General features: G+C 41.9%; 1 protein-coding gene across 5 annotated transcripts in view; it reads left to right on the forward strand.

Moving 5' to 3' along the window:
- The window catches only part of RAD18 (RAD18 E3 ubiquitin protein ligase), a 118153-nt gene extending 100453 nt beyond the window's left edge, over nucleotides 1–17700 (forward strand). For 4 of the 5 annotated variants that reach the window (XM_060307521.1, XM_030840668.2, XM_060307522.1 and 1 more), the window contains 2 exons: nucleotides 4717–4779; nucleotides 15419–17700. In XM_060307521.1, coding sequence (XP_060163504.1) covers nucleotides 4717–4779; nucleotides 15419–15521 — 166 coding nt within the window. In that variant the 3' untranslated portion in view covers nucleotides 15522–17700. The remainder of the gene's footprint in view (nucleotides 1–4716; nucleotides 4780–15418) is intronic. The other variant, XM_060307520.1, reaches the window with a different exon arrangement.
- Nucleotides 17701–21940: the final 4240 nt, after the last annotated feature.

Below are 21940 nucleotides of genomic sequence, written 5' to 3' on the forward strand. Positions count from 1 at the left end.
TAATGTTATTGTGAGCCACCTGCTAAAATACTTGGCACATAAGTTGTTGCTCACCCTATAGAACAGAGTATTTGAAACAGGGGTCTGAGGAAGGATTCATGGAGCTGGCAGCATTTATTTAAGTACCGTTGTCTGGTGGGCTTATATGCTGTCCATCAGTCTTCCAGTGATCAGCCCTTAAAGAGGTATTTTTTTAAGTTGGATATACTCAACCATGCTCAAATTAATGCCACAATTATGAGGGGAGATTTGGGGGTGGGGTGGGGATTGGTGGAGAGTAACTAGTAGATAATAGAAAAAATCCACTTGTAAGTAATCTTTAATCCGCAGGATTTTTATAGCAGATGTTTGCATTTTACCTACCCCACAGTACCCTGTGTACCTGCCATGCTGGATAAATAAAAAGTTCTGATGAATTTGCACCCTGGTGTCATAGAAACCAAAGATTAAAGATTGAAACAGCACATAGTGATCTGGTCTCCTAGGGCAAAGTGAAGCATGGTGCTGAGGCAGTTATTTGGGTAATTCAGACCCACATCTGGTTTATGAAAATGGATGCAGCGTTTATTGAACACTTACTGTGTGCCAAGCTCTATGCTAAACATTCTGTGTATTATATTGGTTAATCTTTAAAATATTCCTTTGAACTATATGTCTTATTATCCTGACTTTACAGGTGAGGATATTGAGACTTGGAAAGATTAAGTAGCTTGCCCAGGGTACACTAAATGACAGAAACAAGACTGAAACCTTGACTTTGTCCAGCACTAAAACCTGTGACTTTTTTCCTCTGGGTAGTACGAGCAGTCATCCCTTTGCCAGAAGAACTTGGTATGTCACTTTTCAGCTTTGGTGGTAAAATCTTGACCGGTAGAAATAGAAGGCTGCAAGAGAAATAAGCAAAGAAAGTGTTTTCCTTCACCTGATAAGATGTTGTGCCACTACTTTTGATCAGAGAATGACAAGAGTAAAATATTATAGGAGGACCAACTAGGACAAAGAACAGCCAGCAGCCAGCAAACAAAGAAGAAAGCAGTTGAGCTTACACTTCGGAAAGTTTGAGCTGAAAATGAAGTCTACATGGTATGAAAAATTGAGTGTGGGTGTTCCAAATAGAGCTACTAGACTCTTCCTGTACAGGGGCTGGGAATTCCATAGAATTGAAGATTCATATTTTTTTGCCTATAAACCTTTATCTCATGTATTTAATTTGTATAATAATATCCACTCTAGCCTGGTCTGGATGGTGACATCAGACAGCAGGATTTGAACACCCTCCCACAGGGAGCTCTGACGTTCAAGTTCCAGACTCCACATTCATCTGGCTTCTTAAATCATGGTCTCCCGGAGTGTTTCAAACCCAAATTGTAGGGAATCTGAAGTTTACTCTGAAAAAATTTCTTGTCTGAGAATTAAAAGCTACAGCTGTGCCGGCTTGTGCGTGCCCTGACTCTGGGTATACTGGAGGGAGTAATTTATTTTCTCCTGTGGAGGATTGTTTAGATGTCTTGAAAGTGTGTGAAAGGAATTTTTGATCTCCAAGGCATATTAAAATGATTAAGATTTCAAAAATACTAATTACTGCTCTACACAAGGAAGAGATCTGAGAGTGATAATTTTAGTAACACTGCCTGTTTTGCCCAGTAGTCTCTTTGTAAAATCCTATTTGTGAAACAGTATGTTTAATTTCAGGAATGTGGCTTTTGAGTAGAATATAGTAAGTACATTACCTTAAAAAGGAATGGACATTTCTGTCTGCTATTTTAATTGTATTAGTCAGCATCAACTCACAGTTTCTTAGTGGGGACTAGAATTGGAGCAGCAGACATAGCAAAATATGCTGAAACTTCATTTTAGGTAAACGTCAAGCCTCGCAAACTTTCTATCATTCAGTTTAGTGATCTGGTTATCATCAGGTTAGTGACTGAGCTGGAGTAGAAGGAAAGGTGATGAGAATTGAGGAAATCGAGGCACTGTGCGTCGTGCTAGTTGGTAGTATTGAAGTTGCAGACGAAGAGGAGATTGCAGACCACTTCTGAGATGTGTCTTGTAAACCTCCTGTACCATCTGTTTTCAGTGAAGTAGTGTAGCAAAAACCTCTTAGGTTTGTTTCCTTAATGCTCCGCAAGTATTTTCCTTCAACAAATCGGTGATTTGTACTGATCATTTGAAAGCCCGGAGGTTAATTGATCACAGACTAATAGGTTATTTGACAGGCTTGGCCGTCCTGCTTACTTAGCTGGAGGAATAGGGATGCTTTGTAACCTTCCTGCTGAAAAAAAATTGTATGTGTGTGTTGGAGGGTGTCAGCAAGAAGCCGACTTTACTGTTTCTCTAGTGATGTGATACCTGCCAGGACCTAGAGCTATATGACTGCCCCTTTCTCCCATTCCCCTAGCTCATGGGTTCTCAGTAGAAGCGATTTCACCCCCCAAGGCGGGGGGAATTGCTGGGGGGGGGGCTAGATGGTTAAAAAGAAAATCTTACTCCGCGTGTAAAGCATGTATACACACACATAGTATGTAAACAGATATACATTATGTTTGTGGTATTAAAATTTCATGGAGGGGCAATTAGGGAAAAAAAAAAGCTCTGAAAAGACTTCTTAGGTGTGGGGAGTGGGGGCAGTCATGGAAAAAGGTTGAGAGACACTGCCCTAGCTCCGTTCAGGTAGGGAAGAGTGGGTGATGGTATCAGTATCACTTGGCGTAGAGAGAAGGAAATGAAAATCTCCCATAAACAGCTTCAGTTTTCTTGATAAAGTTGGTGTAGTTACCACCAAAGTAAGGATTAACAAAGGTTGGGATCTTGTGAACGGAAAGGTTTAGACCTCTTCTGTGGGAATAAGGGTGGCAGTGTATGCTAGCCCTCCCTGGCGAGTGGCCAGGTCGGTCTGTCTCTTAGGAAAATAGTGAAGTTGGTGAAATCTGCCTTGTGTCTCCTTGAGGGTCTTCTGCTTTTTCCTTTCCTCTCCTAATGAACACTATATTTAGCTAGCTGTTTAATGGGAAAGCTTATAATAGGCTTGTATATACTAAGGTGAAAATGACTGATGATAAATTAATGTGTTATTATTTTCAGGGACACTTGCATTTGAGCAGGGGGCCATCCTCAGTGTAAGAGTAGTAGATGCTTAGGTACCCTGACAGGTTAGGTCAATGGTTCCTGTCCCAGGGACCTGAAAGAATGATTGCAGCTGGTCTGCAAAAGCATATGCATATCAAGAATTATCCCTGGACATAATCGAGAGTGTCTCACAGGAGTATGTACTACTATTTTTAAAATGTATATATGTGCTTCTCTAATGGATAAAATATAAATTAACAGTATTACTAAATTTATAATACTTCACTGTTGTTACATGTTTTCTCGATCCACAAATACGAGGAGTCTTGCTTCTACCCTTTGAGGAACCTCATCCTGAATTGTGCTCACTGTATTGGAGGGTCACTACATTGCAATGCGAATGGAGCGCTTCCACATAGGCCATTGTACACACAAGCTACGGTCAGGGGCGCCCTGCGTGTAGCTCCTTGAGGGGCTTGGGAGTTGGGGAAATCCCTTGAGTAAAATGTTTGGTACAGAACTATGTTTATTGACTGTTGCCCCTTATTTTTGTTGTTCAGGCACTGTAGGCAAACACTGCTTCAAAGTAGTTTTTCAGAAGTGGTTGAGAATGATTCACTGACACTTTAAATCTTCATAATTTTTAAACTTTTGTTATCTCTTAGAATATCACTGGAAATGAGATTGGCACTAACATTTCCAAACCTGTTGTCTCTTGCCTGAGAGAGAGTTAGTCCTTTGTTTGAGCCTTCTTTATCCTGGGGGTTGTGACGACTATTTGAGTTGTCCCATACACTGCCCATGACATTCTGTGTCTTATGTGTCTTGGATGTCTAAAGAAATGCTTTTTTTCCTAATATATATATATATATATATATATATATACACACACACATAAGGAATTTAGTTGGGTAAGAACAAGATGCTAAAAGCCTTAAAACATTTTTCTTTTAAAGAAGTAATACCTGTCCTCTCTATCCTTATTTACTCTGCTCCCCTGCCTCCCGCCCTGCCCTGTACAGATAGGCTAAAGATTATGTAGCACTTTAAGCTAAGTTGCATTATAACAAATTACAGCATTAGCACAGTTCAAATTAATTACATTTTACTTTATTTGGTTACAAAGGGACTAACACACACTTAGGAACTTAATATCTCTTGTGAATTTCATTACTAAACTGCAGTTTTTAAAACATGATTTGATCTTTGGTTGCCATAAATTGAAATTGAAAAGGCTCACGATTATATTCCATTTGAATCCAGGTTTTTTTACTGAGGCGTTTATTTAAGCTTTAGGGATATTTTTTTCTTTATTATTGCTGATTAAGTTTTTTTTACAGCTTCATTGAAATTGATGTATAATAAACTGCAAATATTTAAAGCACACGATTTGATGACTTTTGTCACGTGTACTGTGAAGTTGTCAGCACAGTCGAGGTGATGACCTATCCATCACACCTATCCATCACCAAAGTTTCCTTGGGCCACTCTGTAGTCCCTCCTTGCCCACCCCCTGCCCCCTGCAGGTAACCACTGGTCTGCTGGTTTGCTTTCTGTCACTAGAGATTAGCTTGCATTTTCTAGAATTTTATATGAATGGAACCACAGTCTTTTTATTGTCTGGTAATATTGATGTACATGTCCTTTTAGTTCCAGTTCAGACATCATAAGAGATCTTCTAGAAGAAGAGGAAGCCTGGGAAGCATCGCATAAGTGAGTTCTCATAATCACGAAATAAGCATGTACTTTGACCTGATAAATTATAATTCTATACAGTTGATTTTCAAACCAAAGAATATTTGTGCTTACTGACTTAAGCAAGTAATAATTCACAAAAATCAAGGTAAAGATTTCCAGTTCACTACTTGTTTCTATATATTTCTGCTTAGAAATGGAATCTTAGTGTAATAACTCCAGTTACTTGTCAGAAGTTGTTTTTCTAAAGATAAATTTTTCCAATGGGCAATTAATAGTCAGGAATTAACAGTCGGGCCTTAAGCACTGGCTTAGACTCTTTAGAAAACTTTTCACCCTTCCCTGAATGTTGCCAGTCATAAGACTGTAGTACAACTGGGCAGATTTGTTCCACTAAGATTTCATGAAGCTCACATACCACAAGTGGGCCCTCAAGACTGCCTAGCACTTTTGCTGTTTCTGTGATTATTTCTTTGTTTTGTTCTTCACAAGGATTACTTGAACCCTTCTCAATTCTTTTCAGTGGCTCCAGCCTCGCTGAAGACCTTTTCTCTTCCTTTGTAGAGAAAATAGAAGCCATTGTATGGGAATCCTCATCTTTCCAACACCAAATGTATAAATCTGCCTGTGTTTGTACATATTTTATCCCTCCTTTTATAATTTCTTCATTTTATAATAAAGGGCTGCCTCTTTATTATAGAGTCTAGTTTCTCCTACCTCATTCCTACCCTCTTGTCAGGAATGTTACGCGTTCTCTCTTCTCTCATTTAGGCATCTCTCCCTCCCTCTCCCTCTCTCTCTCTCTCTCTCTCTCTCTCTCTCTCTCTCTCTCTCTCTCGTTAGGTTTTCAGCGAGCCCGAATCTCTCCCATCTTGAAACCAGCTGACTGACCACCACCTCACTCAGTCTCATCCTGAAGCTGCTCTCGTGTCTCTCCTTCCTTTCTCAGTAGGTGGCCTCTACTTGCAGTTTCATTCTTCCTCTCCCACTGACTCATCAGCATCCTCAGCCAGGCCCATCCTTCTTCTGAAATAGCCTTCATTGAAGTCATCGAAGACCTCAATGTGGCTAAGTCCAAAGGACAACTTTTTAGACTTCATCTCCTTTGACTTCTTAGCAGCATCTGATGTTCTTGACATTTTCACCTTTCTGAAAGCCTCTCTGAGGCTGAAAGAGGGAAATCTCCATCCAAGGTCACTTAGCAATAAGTGATAAGTGATGGAGCTGAGATTTTAATCTATGTCAAAATTCAGCTCTATGGACCATTAAGCCAAATTGTCTTTCCCAAGAATGAGGTTTCCTGTGCTGACATTTTGTAGTATTATAGCTGAATCACTGGGAGAATGGAAAAGTGTGGTGTATCCAGGGAAAGCATTATGAGTAGGTTTATCAGGCCAATGAGATATTTGGTGGCTCAAACAGTAGCGTTTTATGAAAGTTTGAGATTGTGGCTGCATTAGTCTCACCTAAGCATTATTGAACTTTGAATTCTATGAGAGGAGGCCACTCATTAGCTAACTACTTCCTCTTGTACCAGGAATCCCCCTGGTTATGCTAAACTAAACCCTGACGTTAATGGCTATGATAAGCTGTAGCCCAAAATTCCTGAGTCCAAGCCAATTCTTGGCAATGATGACCTCTTAAAGTCATTATTATAAGAAATCACTTAGAAAACAAATCCCATCGCTTGATCCTCACAGATAATAAATGTTAAAGCTGGAAGGATGTAAGTGCTCATCTAGTCCAGTCCCTTCATTTTATAGAGAAGGAGCCTGAGCTCCAGAGAGGTAAGTTGATGAGGTTGAGGTCCACAGCTAGTTAGTGGCCTGCTGGGGTAAGAATTCAGGCTTCCTGGTTTCAGCCACGTGTAGAGCAGTTTAAACCAGCTTATGCCACAGTGTAGCTTTAGAAGCAGAATCAGGAAAAGGCTGCACAGCTTTACTTTTCAACAAAATGTGGTAGTTCTACAAATACCCATCTTAAGCTTACAGGCATTTTGTGGTACCACAAGTGGCATATTTGAGATATTAGTCCTAGAACATACTATTTCAGCCCCAACACGTTCTCCTAATTCCATAAGTGATTGAGAGGTTCTATTAGCAACACAATGCCCCCATATAAAGCAGTATTTTCATAAGCAGCAAAAAAACCCAAAACAAAACCCAATACAAAACGCTGTTTTCTGCAGCCTGGTCTTGGGTTCTTATATCTGTGAATATTGGTTCATCTTACCATTTTGAGCTACAGGATATATTTACGTTGAACAGAATGAAAATAGGAAGAAAAATGGTCCAGGTCAATCATTTCATGTTTCCAGATTTCATCTTCCTTATCCATAAAATGTGGGGAATGTCTCCTCGGAGGGTCTGAGTCCCTTCTCTCCTGACCTGCGCCTCTTCCATTGTCCCCTCCCTCAGTGAATGATGGTATCACCGTCTGGCCCACTGTTCCAGCCAGAAACCTAAGAATCATCTTCAACTTCTCATTGTCCCTTGCCTCTCAGCTGCAGCGATTGCGAGGTCCTATAGATAAGTGGTCCTCAGACTTAAATTTACATCAAGATCACTTGGAGGACTTGTTAAAACACGGATTATTGGGCTCCACTCAATCCTGAGATCAGGATTCAGGAGATTTGGGCTGGGGCTCAGGAGTTTACATTTCAGCACGCTCCCCGGTGTTGCTGACGCTGCTTCTGGGGCCCCGCGTTGAGTAGCGGGGCTGTGGACGACCCCTGAACTGCCTCTGTTGGCCCCTCTGTGCCACGGCCTGCGCAGGCCCTTCGCTCTTCTCTCTGGCTTCCTACCACAGCCATCCAGCTGCCTCTCTGCCTCTAGTCAGTACGCTTAATTCTGCCCGTGAGACCTAAAATACTCTGTGTTCTCTCTGTGGTAAAGTCCTGCAGGGACTCACCAGCATCCAAGGCTCTTCCATCCATGGCCCCAGCCTACCTGCTGGCTCCTGGACTGTCCTTCCTCCCCTCCCCGCCCCGCCTTGTTGCAGCCTGGCTGAACTACTCACATTGGCTTCAAAGTCATGCTGCCTTGTACCTGCTGTTGCTTCCGCCTGAGTTGCCTTTTCCCCTTTCTTCGGACGGGAGTTGTCGTTCTTTCCTTCCCAGCAGCCCCTGGCTGCTCGCCTGCTCCCGCAGCAGTGGGCGCTTACCACCCGACGCGCTTTCTAGAGCAGATGTTCATTATATCCCACGCCCCGCACGGTGTTGGGGGGACCCATGGTGGGCACTCAGTAGGCGTATGAGGGATTGAATATGTCAGTCAGTATTCATTGGATCTGAACACACTCCCTGGTGGATTCTAGCTGTTAGTGATGCGGCTTACGTGGCTTCAAGAACCTGTGAATGGATGAGATTGCCACTTACAAATCTTTTTTAATCCTTTATCTCTTAGTGCCTTAAAAATCTTTTTTTAGGAAATAGCTTTTTCTAGTGTTATAAAATCAGAAAAGGAAGAATCATTTTCTCTGTTGATAATCTGCATTTCATCCTAACCCCATGAGAAGTCATTTGCAGTGTGCTAATGAGCGCGTCGCATTTTCTAAGGGAGGACTAGTAATAATTTGACTGTCTTTCTTTGGAGGAGTGAACTTTATTAACTATTACTTATTAATAACTATTATTAATGTATGCACATCTTAAGTGTACAGCTTGATGAATTTTTACAACTGAATACCCCTGAGGTTAGGGTTACTTTGGTGGCCCCGGTGAATCACGCACCTCCAGTATCCACACTCCTGAGGCCCACGTTGATTCTGGGTTTGGCCATGTGATGTGAGAAGAAGTTTGGTAAGTGTTTGCACAGTGGGGCTTGTCCTTTCCAAACACTCACTTTTAGGATGATGCTTCTTGGACCCAGTCCCTCTGCTGTGAGAAGCCCACCCCGGGCATGGAGAGAGGACAGCTGGAGGAGAACGGAGGTCCAACCCTCCCTCCAGCCGAGCTCCCAGTCAACAGCCAGCTCCAGCTTGCCACCCTGCGAGTGAGCCTTCCTCACAGTGGATCCTCCAGACCCAGTTAAGCTGTCTATTCTGAGCCCTGCCCAGATCTAGAATCATGACCAAATAAGGGATTGTGCTATTTCATGAGAATGTAGCAGTAGATAACCAAAACAAATTGAACAGAAAGTTTCTGTTTAGTTTTTAATTGCCATGTAACAAATCACCCGGAAATTTAGGAGCTTAAGCCACAGCCACTTCATTTGCTTATGATTCTTCAGTCTGGGCTGGCCTCAGGCTGCTGGTGGTTATTTATGTGGCATGTAGCCAACTGGCAGGGCGGCTGGAGGTGATGTTCTGCTGAGGTGTCTGGACTTCTCTGTCTTTCCATGTAGTCTGGGAGCCTGTTCTTCTCCATGTGGTTTCTCCGCATGGTCTCTCCATGTGGTCTTTCCAGTAGGATAGCTGGGATTTTGTATATGGAGGCTCAGGGCCCCTGTGCCAGTTATCAGTTTACTGCCTCAGCTCCAAATTCATCCTTTTTGCCTGCTCTGTGAAAACTGAATTGGGCCCTTTAAATAGTTTTCCTTTGCCGGCTCTCCTGATGTTAAGTTTTATCAGTAGAGGGCACTGGAGAGACATTGCAGGAAGAAGGGGTTTTGCCTCTTGGTTGCAGGCCTTCCCCAGTGCCTGGTCCTACAGTGTACCCTGGCCAGCAGCTCATTGCTCTGACTCAGTTAGCCACAGCCATGCCCTCTCCACGCAGCTGTCTGGATCTGTCTGGGGAGAGGGCTGTTCCTGGGGTGCTGCATCTCAACCCTGAGTAGCAGCTGTTCCTTATTTCTACTCTTTCTATAATATATTCTTCAGGATTCTCTTTCCTTCTTACTAGCCAACCCCTCATTACTCCAGTCCTCTGTTACAGTTAGTAATTCTTTATACTAAACTTTTCTGTTCAAGTTATCATGGTCCTGATTGGACCCAGACTGATACAGCTCCCAAGAGGTGCAAATACAAAAATCTCTTAGCCTTCTTAAGACTTAGTCCTGAAACTTGTGCTGTTTCACTTCGGCCACATCCTGTTGGTTAAAGTAAGTTACAAGGCTAGCCCCAGACGCTAGGGAAGGGGATTGCACAAAGGCAGGAGGTGTGGATCATGGGGGGCCACCAAGGTCACCACCCAGATGTGGATGTGGAACATTCCTGGCATTCTAAGAGCCTTCTCATGCCTCCTCCCAGAGGTAAGCACGGTTCTGGCTTCCATCACCATGGGTTAATTTTGCCTGGTTTTAAATTGCTTATAAATGGAATCGTATAGTGTGCACTCTTGGAGACAACATTACAGGTGTGAGATTTTTCCATGGTTGCATATCACGGTAGTTTGTTATTTTTCACTGCTTTATCTAGAGCGGTGGCTTTCAAAGTGTGGTTTCCTGACCAGCAGCATTTGTATCACCTGGGAATATATTAGAAAGGGAAATTCTTGAGCCCCACACCAGACCTTCTGAATGAGAAACTCTGGGGATGGGGACCATCAACCTGTGTTTTAAGAAGCCCTTAGGTGATCCTGCTGTAGGCCAAAGTTTGAGAACCTCTGCTCTGTAATATTCCACTGTATGAATAAGTCACCATTTATTTACCCATACTACTTTTGCTAGATATATTTTTTCGAGTTTTTGGCTGTCATGAATAAGGATGTCAGGAACGTAACGGTTAAATGTCCTTTGGTGCATGTGCTTTTGTTTCTTTTGAGTATATACTGCGGAGTGGTATAACTGGGTGTTAGGATGTGCATGTATCCAGTAGCTTCTCCCAGACATTTTTCCGAAGTGCTCACGCCAGTTTAAACTCCCATCCACAGTGGGCGGTCCAGAAGTTCCATTTCCTCATCAATGATGGGCATTCTTAGTTTTTTCATTTTAGTCATTCTCCTTGATAGGGTCTAGTGGCGTCTCATTGTGATTTAAATTTGCATTCCTCTGATAACTATGTTATTAAAAATAGTATTCTTTTGTTGTTTGTTTACTATTTTCTAATTGCTTGTTGCTAATATATGAAGCAAATTAAAGTTTTACATTAACCCTATATTCACGAGTTTTGATAAATTTACTTAATAATTCTGATATCCTATAGGGTTGGGTTTTTTTTTCAACATCTATAACCATGTCATCTCAATATAATACCTTTTCTAAAGTCTTTGTTAATGCTTAATTGAACAGTTTAGGACTGCTATTTAGATGTTAACTAGAAGTGGTAATAAGGGTATCCTCTTCTTATTCCCAATCTTAGTGGGAAAGCATTCAGTATTTTTACCTTATATTCCTAGTTTTTAACATAAATGGATGATGAATATTTTCAAGTGTTTTATGTTTTATATTGAATATATTGAGAAGAGTATGTGATTTTTCTCCTTTATTTTGTTAATGTGGTGAATTACATTGATCTTTTGCATGTTAAATCAAGATTGCATTCTTGAAATAAACCTAATTTGTTGATGGTGTATTAACTCTTTTGTATGTTGCTAGACTTGGTTTCTTAATATTTTGTTTAAGATGTTTTGTTGTTATGTTGAGAAACTGGCCTGTAACTTGCCTTCCATGTAATACTTGTCCGTTTTTGGTCCTTCTTCAAGCTTATGCACTAGTATTCCGGACGGGCCCTTTGCCCCATACAGTGCTTAAAAAATTTAAAGTACTTACAGCAGGGAAACAACCAATATAGTGTTTCCAAAAAAAAAAAAAACCAAAAACAAAAGAAGAAGAATCAGAAACCTCTTCCCTCTTTAAATGGCCCTTATTCTGCCCAGGTAAATCATCCTGGTAATAGTGTATAGTGGAAGCAGGCTGGTCATAGGTGGCCACATCTCCCAGGTATGGCTTCTGTGTTCAGTAGATTCAGGGCTTCCTGATGCCTCTCACCATGGTCCGCCACAGGAGTATCCCCAATTGGCTAACAGCATTCAGTTGGCAAAGTTTGCTCAAAAATCCATTGATTATACCTTCCAGAGGCTAAGAATTTAAAAGCCTGTTGTGTTTGGGCCATGTTATTAAGTGTCATCATTCTAGTAAATAAGTGTGTTACATGCTTGGAAAAAAATCTTGAGGTGGTTTATCCTATTAGGATTCCTGCATCTTTGAGGATGAGGTATTTTAGAGAATTACTCTGGGAGAACCTTGAGATCCTTGCTTGCTAGGGACTCTGCTTCAAGCCCATGCTTATGGTAGAGGCTGCTTCTTCCACTAACACTATAGCCATGTTTGTTGCCAGCTATTGTGAAGGCAAATCAAAGAGGGGAAATATGGGAGAAACACATTACTTAAAATTTTAGAAGGAAATTAAAAACAAGGTAAGAGAGCAAAGAAACAGTAATTTTATAGAAGTTAAATATAAGGGGGAACATCCCATTAAAAAAAACAAACCCAGAAGCCAAATAAATAAATGGCAATAAAATATTAAAATGAGAAATTTGGGACTTCCCTGGTGGCGCAGTGGTTAAGAATCCGCTTGCCGATGCAGGGGACACGGGTTCAAGCCCTCGTCCGGGAAGATCCTACATGCTGCGGAGCAACTAAGCCCGCGAGCCACAACTACTGAGCCCACGCGCCTAGAGCCCGTGCTCTGCAACAAAGAGGAGCCACTGCAATGAGAAGCCCGCGTACCGCAACGAAGAGTAGCCCCTGCTCGCTGCAACTAGAGAAAGCCCGTGTGCAGCAACGAAGACCCAACGCAGCCAAAAATAAGTAAATAAATAAATTTATTTATTTAGGGAAAAAAAAGATGAGAAATTTGCCTTGTGAAAGTTTAGAGATATTAAGACCATGAGTTAAAAGCTGGGGGAAAAAAATTAAAAAGATAAAGGAGAAAACATTCAGGAGAGTTGTGAAATAAGGACGTCTGGAAATTCTCTGCGTAAAAGCAATGACAAAATTGACAAAACTTGGCAGAATCAACTTTTTCAAAACTGAAAATTAACCAAAGACAGCAACAATCCAAGGAGCATTTCTTCAAGAAAAATATCTGAATTTTAGTTAGAACAGTGAGCTTTGTGGTGATTTGACTTCCCCTGTTCCCATCCCCCTCTCTCTAGCCCGGCAGTGGCCTTGGGAGCCAGTAGTGTGCTGTCGTGATGAGGACCAGCAGCCTGGCAACCCGCAGAAAGGGCAGAATGGAGTTGGAGCGCCTTCACAGCCTCATTCCCAGAGAATTATTATTTGATCTGTCTGGTGGTTTCCTGGAGGACTCCCACTTGCAAGACTGTCTACCTGACTTGGAGCTCACCCAGTGCGAAAAGCCTCTTTTTCCCCTGAGGTGTTTGTTTAAAACAATTAGAGACAATTGATTAACTTCATAGCCATGTGAGGTAGATAACAGTTGGGGCAAACAATATGTTAAGCAAAAAGCTTAAAGGAAAGGCTGGAAAATAAGATTTCCATCGGGGCTTTGACCAGCTCTGATGTATTCCTGTGGCTCTGGAAGGTCACACGCATGCTTAGGGCTCTGTGTGTGCGCAGGAGAGACCTGAGAGGGTCCTAATCTCTCACCTTGAGCTGACTATGAGGCTCCATGCAAGCTGAAAGGAGAGGCTAAGGCGGAGTTGTCCCCCAAGTGCTGAATGCATGCCCCAAGACACAGAGTCCCTTGGCAAAGACTGATTGTGACAAGGGCTTCTGTGTTATATTGGTTCCAGGCGATTAGGGAAAGTTCTGTCTAATCATTAGCTGACCACTAAGCTCATGTAGCAGACACGTCAGTGGTCTCACACAGCAAAGAATGTATATCTACAGGAGCTCAGAAAGTCACTTAACAAACAGCAGCAGACACCAACATGAACAGACGCTGAGGAAGGAGGAAAATCTAATTCCCATAGTTGCCACAGTATATTGGTAAAAATGTCCAGTTTTCAACAAAATATTAGACATAAACAAAGAAACAAGAAACTGTGGCCTATACACACCGGGGCAGGGGAGAAGCAACCAATGAAATCAGCTGTTTTGACTCTGATCAAAGGACTAAAGGGATGTATAAGAACAGTGTCTCACCAAATAGAGGATACCAATAAAGAAATAGAAATTATTTATTTATTTATTTATTTTGTGGTACGTGGGCCTCTCACTGCTGTGGCCTCTCCTGTTGCGGAGCACAGGCTCCGGACGCGCAGGCTCAGCAACCATGGCTCACGGGCCCAGCCGCCCCGCGGCATATGGGATCCTCCCAGACCGGGACACAAACCCATGTCCCCTGCAGCAGCCGGCAGACTCTCAACCACTGCGCCACCAGGGAAGCCCAGAAATTATTTTTTAAAAATAGAAATTCTGGAGTTGAAAAACAAAATAGCTGAAATGAAAATTTCACTAAGAGGCTCAACAACAGATTTGAGCAGGTGTAAGGAAGACTCAATATTGAGATTACAGTTATCCCTCAGAATCCATGAGGGTTGGTTCCAGGACCCTGCCCCCCACTGCTGCAGTTACCAAAATCCATAGATACTCAAGTCCCATATATAAAATGGTGTAATATTTGCATTTAACCTATGCACATCTTCCCATATACTTCATTTATTTTAATTTTTATTTATTTATTTATTTTTGGCTGCATTGGGTCTTTGTTGCTGCGCACAGGCTTTCTCTGGTTGCGATGAGCGGGGGCTACTCTTCGTTGCAGTGCTTCTCATTGCAGTGGCTTCTCTTCTTGTGGGGCACGGGCTCTAGGCGTGCAGGCTTCAGTAGTTGTGGCACACAGGCTCAATACTTGAGGCTCGTGGGCTTTAGAGTGCAGGGTCAGTAGTTGTGGCACATGGGCTTAGTTGCTCCATGGCATGTGGGATCTTCCCAGACCAGGGCTCAAACCTGTGTCCCCTGCATTGGCAGGCAGATTCTTAACCACTGCGCCACCAGGGAAGCCCCTCCCATATACTTTAAATCATCTCTTATTATTCTCTACATCACTTTCTAGTTTATGAGTGCCTTCCCATGCGTTTTCATTTAATCCTCCAAATAGCCTTCTACTCCACTGACAAACCTGGGAAATCAGGCAGAGCCTGACCCCTGCCACTCCCCATCCCCTGCTTTACCCCTGTGCCCCATGTGGGCCCTCTTCAGTGTCCTGCCCTCTGTCAGTGTCTCAAGGAGCGCTGCCGAGGCTCCGGTGTCGGGGGCCCGCAGCACCAGGCTGTGCTGCAAAATCCAGAAAATGTCAGCTTTCGTCTTCCCACCTGCTTGTGCGGCAGCCACCCCTTTCCCCAGTGCTCTGCCCGAAGTGAAAGGATGCGTGTGGCTCATCTCTCTTGGGAGGGGATTTTGTTTCCTTGGTTCCCTTACAACCTCAGCTGTCTGACAGGATCATGATAAGTTATGATTTTGTTCGTCTCTCTGGCTTCACCTTGTTGTTAGGATGGAAGCACATCTTCTGCAGCTTTCTGCCTCTGGAGCAGAAGCGTAAAGCTGCTCGATTCTGATTCAGAAGAAAGGAGTTCAGTTCCTAACTCTGTCACTTATGATCTGTGATCTTTGCTAAGTCACCTGTTTTCTCAGTTGTGCAGTGGAAATAATAAAAGTCATAATAATTATCATAGCAGACTTGTCAGTGGAGTAGAAGGCTATTTGGAGGATCACATAAAAACACACGGGAAGGGGCTTGTAAACTAGAAGCTGCTGTGGGATAATAGTGATCATCATTTTCTAAGCTGCCATTTTGTTTCTTCCATTTTCAGATATGATCTTCAAGACACAGAAATAAGTCCCAGACAGAATCGTCGCATGAGGTCCGCTGAAAGTGCTGAGCTCGAGCCAAGAAATAAGCGGAACAGGAATTAGTGTGGGTTTGTTGACTTTCCCAGTGCAGTCATCAGAAGATGGTACTTTTGTTGCCATGGTGATTTCATATTCATAATTGCCCAAGTGAAGATGTTACATTCTAAATATTATGTTTAACTGATTTTTATTCTTTTCTGCCTTTCTAGGAAAAAAAAAAAACCTTAGAAAGCATCCTCACTTGGTCAGTTACCTCCTGCCCCTAAAACATCTCTCTCTAAAAATACTGGCATCCACACATTCACCAGCTTTGCAGAGGACAGAGACTTTTTGGCAAAAGGGTTTTGTTTGATTTTGTTTCTAAATTTCAGAATGTCCTTAAGCCATTCTCCTCTTCCATGGAGAAGCCAACTTCAAAAAAGGATCCTTTAACCCCTCTACCACAAGGAGTGGTTGAGGCATTCAGAGCCACTGTGTTTCTGGAAAGGTAGAATGTCCTAACTCAAGTCCTCCGTGAGCGTGAGCACACGAGGCCTGGAGGCTGATGCGCATGTTACAGCTGTTTCAGGATGGTTGTTGCCCGAGTTTCATGTGGTTGTTAGTTAGACCTGTGTCTTACACTTTACTTGGAGTACGATGTTAGTACTGTAACCTAAAGGCACAAAACAGTAACTTTGAAACATTAGGCATATTCTTCAGAAACGGCGCTTACAAATGATTCTTTCGTCTTTTTTTCACTTGGGTAAATCAAATCTTTAACACTTTGAATCCCAGCTATTAAATGGAAAGAATGCAATAAATGAATTTTGTCACTGAGTAGACTCTATATCAATTTAAAATAAAGTCCTTGAAACAATCTCCTGTGAATGGTTGAGTACAAGCTACAAATCATTGGAAAGGGTTGATCAGAAATTGTTCTCTCAAACAGAAATATAGATCAATGGAACAGGATAGAAAGCCCAGAGATAAACCCACGCACCTATGGACACCTTATCTTTGATAAAGGAGGCAGTAATGTACAGTGGAGAAAGGACAGCCTCTTCAATAAGTGGTGCTGGGAAAACTGGACAGGTACATGTAAAAGTATGAGATTAGATCACTCCCTAACACCATACACAAAAATAAGCTCAAAATGGATTAAAGACCTAAATGTAAGGCCAGACACTATCAAACTCTTAGAGGAAAACATAGGCAGAACACTCTATGACATAAATCACAGCAAGATCCTTTTTGACCCACCTCCTAGAGAAATGGAAATAAAAACAAAAATAAACAAATGGGACCTAATGAAACTTCAAAGCTTTTGCACAACAAAGGAAACCATAAACAAGACCAAAAGACAGCCCTCAGAATGGGAGAAAATATTTGCAAATAAAACAACTGACAAAGGATTGATCTCCAAAATATACAAGCAGCTCATGCAGCTCAATAACAAAAAAACAACCCAATCCAAAAATGGGCAGAAGACCTAAATAGACATTTCTCCAAAGAAGACATACAGATTGCCAACAAACACATGAAAGAATGCTCAACATCATTAGTCATTAGAGAAATGCAAATCAAAACTACAATGAGATATCATCTCACACCAGTCAGAATGGCCATCATCAAAAAATCTAGAAACAATAAATGCTGGAGAGGGTGTGGAGAAAAGGGAACACTCTTGCACTGCTGGTGGGAATGTGAATTGGTACAGCCACTATGGAGAACAGTATGGAGGTTCCTTAAAAAACTACAAATAACACTACCATATGACCCAGCAATCCCCACTACTGGGCATATACCCTGAGAAAACCATAATTCAAAGAGTCATGTACCAAAATGTTCATTGCAGCTCTATTTACAATAGCCAGGAGCTGGAAACAACCTAAGTGTCCATTATTGGATGAATGGATGAAGAAGATGTGGCACATATATACAATGGAATATTACTCAGCCATAAAAAGAAACGAAATTGAGCTATTTGTAATGAGGTGGATGGACCTAGAGTCTGTCATACAGCGTGAAGTAAGAAAGAGAAAGACAAATACCGTATGCTAACACATATATATGGAATTTAAGAAAAAAAAATGTCATGAAGAACCTAGGGGTAAGAAAGGAATAAAGACACAGACCTACTAGAGAATGGACTTAAGGATATGGGGAGGGGGAAGGGTAAGCTGTGACAAAGTGAGAGAGAGGCATGGACATATGTACACTACCAAACGTAAAATAGATAGCTAGTGGGAAGCAGCCGCATAGCACAGGGAGATCAGCTCGGTGCTTTGTGACCACCTAGAGGGGTGGGATAGGGAGGGTGGGAGGGAGGGAGACGCAAGAGGGAAGAGATATGGGGATATTTGTATATGTATAACTGATTCACTTTGTTATAAAGCAGAAACTAGTACACCATTGTAAAGCAATTATACTCCAATAAAGATGTAAAAAATAAAAATAAAAAAAATAAAGCAGAAACTAACACACCATTGTAAAGCAATTATACTCCAGTAAAGATGTAAAAAAAAAAAAACTTGTTCTCTCTGTGCAAAATGTCCCCCAGTTCCCAGTTCCTTCCAGTGTTCCTAATGCCTGTGTTTGGCATTTCAGAGCCAGTCCCCTGCCACCGGTGCCAGCAACTCTGGGGCTGCCTGTGTCCTGGTGACAGCAGGGCTACTTCACCAGAGTCCAGGAAGACCCTGGTGTTGGTTTGGGGGTGGAGGGCCTGATCCTGCCCTGGGCCAAGTGTCCCAGCACCTCAGGGTAGCCATCCCTGCTCCCTCTGAGCTCCTGGAAGGAGGAGGTGGCTGGAACCCTGCTGTGTAAAACAGCACCTAGAATTCGGAAGGAGTACCCGGGCAGGTGCTCTCCCAGTGGCTCCCAGATGGCCTGGCATTTCTCGATTTCTTCTTTGCTTACCGAAGAGGCAAGGCTTTTGCCTGGGAAGGATTCTGGGCAGCCATGCAGGTAGGTGGGGCAGCCTGCTCCAGCTTCAAGAAGTTGTTAGAATGCCACCCCTCTCGTGTGCCACCTTTGCAACTCTTGCAGGCGCCATGGGCTCCCCTCTCTGGTCCCAGCATGTTGGAGGCAACACCCCACCCCCGCCTCCATCCCGTGATGCCCCACTCCCACCCTCTCCCAGTCAGCCATGGGTCAGGCTGGGGCAGACATGCTCCACTGTATTTGGGGGGGTGGAAGCAGGCGTCCTTCCCTGTAATCTTGGCTTGGCAGCCAGCACGGCTCACCCTCCAGACCACTGACCTGTGGGAAAGAAGAGGCGTGCAGTTGCCTCGCCCAGCCTCTGGGAATCCTGCTTTGTGGCTGAACTGACGTGGCTCCTGCTCTGTGAGGGCCTGCCAGCAAGTTCCTTGGAGGCACTGTGCTGAGGAGAATCTGAAGCTGCCACCTACCTTCCTGAGGGCTCAGGTGGTGAGTTACTAACTAATATCTAGGCTTCTGAGACTTGTAATGGAGGGAACAGGAGGGATGGAGAGGTTGAAAGGGGAGGAAACATCAACTGGGTCTCATCCATGGCTTCGTGTAGGTTCATGTAGGACTCAGAACAAATTCCTGGGAATCCTACCCCTTGGAGACCACACCAACTTTGCTTGCTTGTTTCTTTAAGAGCTTCATTGAGATATAGTTCACTTAACATACAATTCACCCATTTAAAGCTTACAATTATATTTAGAGACCATCACCATAATCAATTTTAGAACACTTTTGTTGCCTATGGTCCCCTTATTCGTCACCCCCAACTCTCCCATCCTTCCCAGCCCTAGGCAACAACTAAGCTACTTTCTGTTTCTATATTTCCTTATTCTGTATGTTTCATATCAATGAAATCATACAATACATGGTCTTTGGGGTCTGACTTCTTTCACTCAGCCTAAAGTATTCAAGGTCATACATGTAGCATTTATCAGTCCTTCATTTCTTTTTATTGCTGAATAGTATTTCAGTGTATGGGATATACCACATTTTGTTTATCCATTCATCAGCTGATGGATATTTGGGTTGTTTCAGTTTATTTTCACTATTGTTAATGGTGTGCCTGTAAGCAGTTGTGTACAAGTTTTTGTGTGAACATGTTTTTATTTGTCTTGGGTATATACCTACGAATGGCATTTCTGAATCATATGGTAACTCTGTGCTTAATATTTTATATTTAACTGCCAAACTCTTTTCCAAAGTGGCTGCACAATTTGCCCACTAGCACGCTATTAGTCTTCCAATTTCTCCATGTCCTTGCCAACACTTGCAATTATCTGTCTTTCTTATTATGGCCATGCTAGTGGGTGTGAAGTGGTATCTCATTGTGTTTTTGATTTGCATTTTCTCAATAGCTAATGATGTTGAGCATCTTTTCATGTGCTTTTTGGCCATTTCTATGTCTTCTCTGGAAAAATGTCTATTCAGATTTTTTGCCCATTTTAAAATTGGGTTTTTATAAAATTATTGCATTGTAAGAGTTAATTGTATAGTTTTTAAAATTTCAGCTTCTGATTGTATATTGATAGGTTAGAGAGATAGAAATGATTTTTGCATATTAATCGTGTATCGAGCAATTTTGCTTAACTCATACGTTTGGTAGCTTTTTTGTAGATTCCATTCGATTTTCTCTAATAGAGAATCATGTAAACATGTAATCATGTAAAGACTTTTGTATTTCTTCCTTTCCAATATGGATGTCTTTTATTCTGGATATAAATTCTCTACCAGGTAAATGCTTTGAATCACGTTGGGAATATTTGCTTCTACTCCTAGTTTGCTGAGAATTTTTTAAAAATCAGAAATGGTTATTGAATATTGTCAAATGCTTTTTCTGTATTTATTGAGATGATCATATGGTTTTTCTTTTTTAGTTTATTAATATTGTGAATTACACAGTTTGGTTTTTTTATTTTTTAAAATTTATTTATTCATTACTTACTTTGACTGCGTTGGGTCTTCATTGCTGACCCACTGCGTTGGGTCATATTGCGTGTGGGCTTTTTCTAGTTGCGGCAAGCTGGAGCTACTCTTCATTGCAGTGCGCGGGCTTCTCATTGTGGTGGCTTCTCTTGTTGCAGAGCACAGTCTCTAGGGGCATGGGCTTCAGTAGTTGTGGCATGGGGGCTCAGTAGTTGTGGCTCGCAGGCTCTAGAGCGCAGTCTCAGTAGTTGTGGCACATGGGCTTAGTTGCTCCGCGGCATGTGGTATCTTCCTGGCCAGTGATCGAACCCGTGTCCCCTGCATTGGCAGACGGATTCTTAACCACTGTGCCACGGGGAAGTCCCACAGATTGATTTTTAAATGTTAAAACAAAAGTGGGAGAGACCCCACTTGGTTATGATGTGTTACCTTTTTACATATTGTTGGATTTAATTTACCAAAATTTTGTTTAGAATTTTTTGCATCTATATTTAGGAGGGATATTGGTCTGTAGTTTTCATTACTTTTTTTTTTAATTTATTTATTTATTTGGTTGTGCTGGGTTCTAGTTGCGGCAGGCGGGTTCCTCAGTTATGGCGTGAGAACTCCTAGTTGCGGCATGCATGTGGGATCCAGCTCCCCGACCAAGGGCCGAACCCGGGCCCCCCGCACTGGGAGCATGGAGTCCCATCCACTGCGCCACCAGGGAAGTCCCTTCATTACTTTTTATGTCTTTATCTGGTTTTGGTATTAGGATAATGCTGGCCTCATGGAATGAGCTGGGAAGTATTTTCTCCTTCAGTTTTCTGGAAAAGTTTGTGTAGAACTGGTTTTATTTATTCCTAAGGTGTTTACCAGTGAAGCGATATGAGCCTGGAATTTTCTTTGTGGGTAGGTTTTTAACAATATATTTCATTTCTTAATGTATGCAGGCCTATTCACGTTATCTGTTTCTTCTTCAGTAAACTTTAGTAGTTTGTGTCTTTCAAGGAATCCATCCATTTCATTTAAATTGACAGATTTACAGACAGAAGTTGCTTATAATTTTCCCTTTTGTGTACAAATTTTTGTGAGAACCTCTTTGACCTTTCTCATTTCTGTTATTGGTAGTTGGTGTTTTCTTTCTTTCTTTTTTTTTCCCCCATCAGACTGTTTAGAAGTTTATTAATTTTATTGGTCTCAGGCAAACAGCTCTTGGTTTCATTGAATTTCTCTAATGTTTCATTCTTTTCTATTTGATTGATTGCCACTCTATCTTTTATTTCCTTTCTGTTGCCTACTTTGGATTTAATTGTTCTTTTTATATTTTCTTAAGGTAGAGGCTTAGGTCATTGATTTGAGTCCTTTCTTCTTTTCTAAGATATGCATTTAATGCTACAAAATTTCCCCAAAGTACAGCTTTAACTGCATTCCACAAATTTTTATGTTCTGTTTTAATTTTCATTCAGTTCAAAATACTTTCTAATTTCCCTTTTGATTTCTTATTTGATACATGAGTTACATATAAATATGTTACTTTCCAAATATTTGATAATTTTTCGTAGAGCTTTATTTTATTGATTTCTAATTTAATTCTTTAACTTTTATGACTT

The sequence above is a fragment of the Globicephala melas genome, chromosome 11 (genome assembly GCF_963455315.2).
Source record: "Globicephala melas chromosome 11, mGloMel1.2, whole genome shotgun sequence".
NCBI classification, from domain to species: domain Eukaryota; kingdom Metazoa; phylum Chordata; class Mammalia; order Artiodactyla; family Delphinidae; genus Globicephala; species Globicephala melas.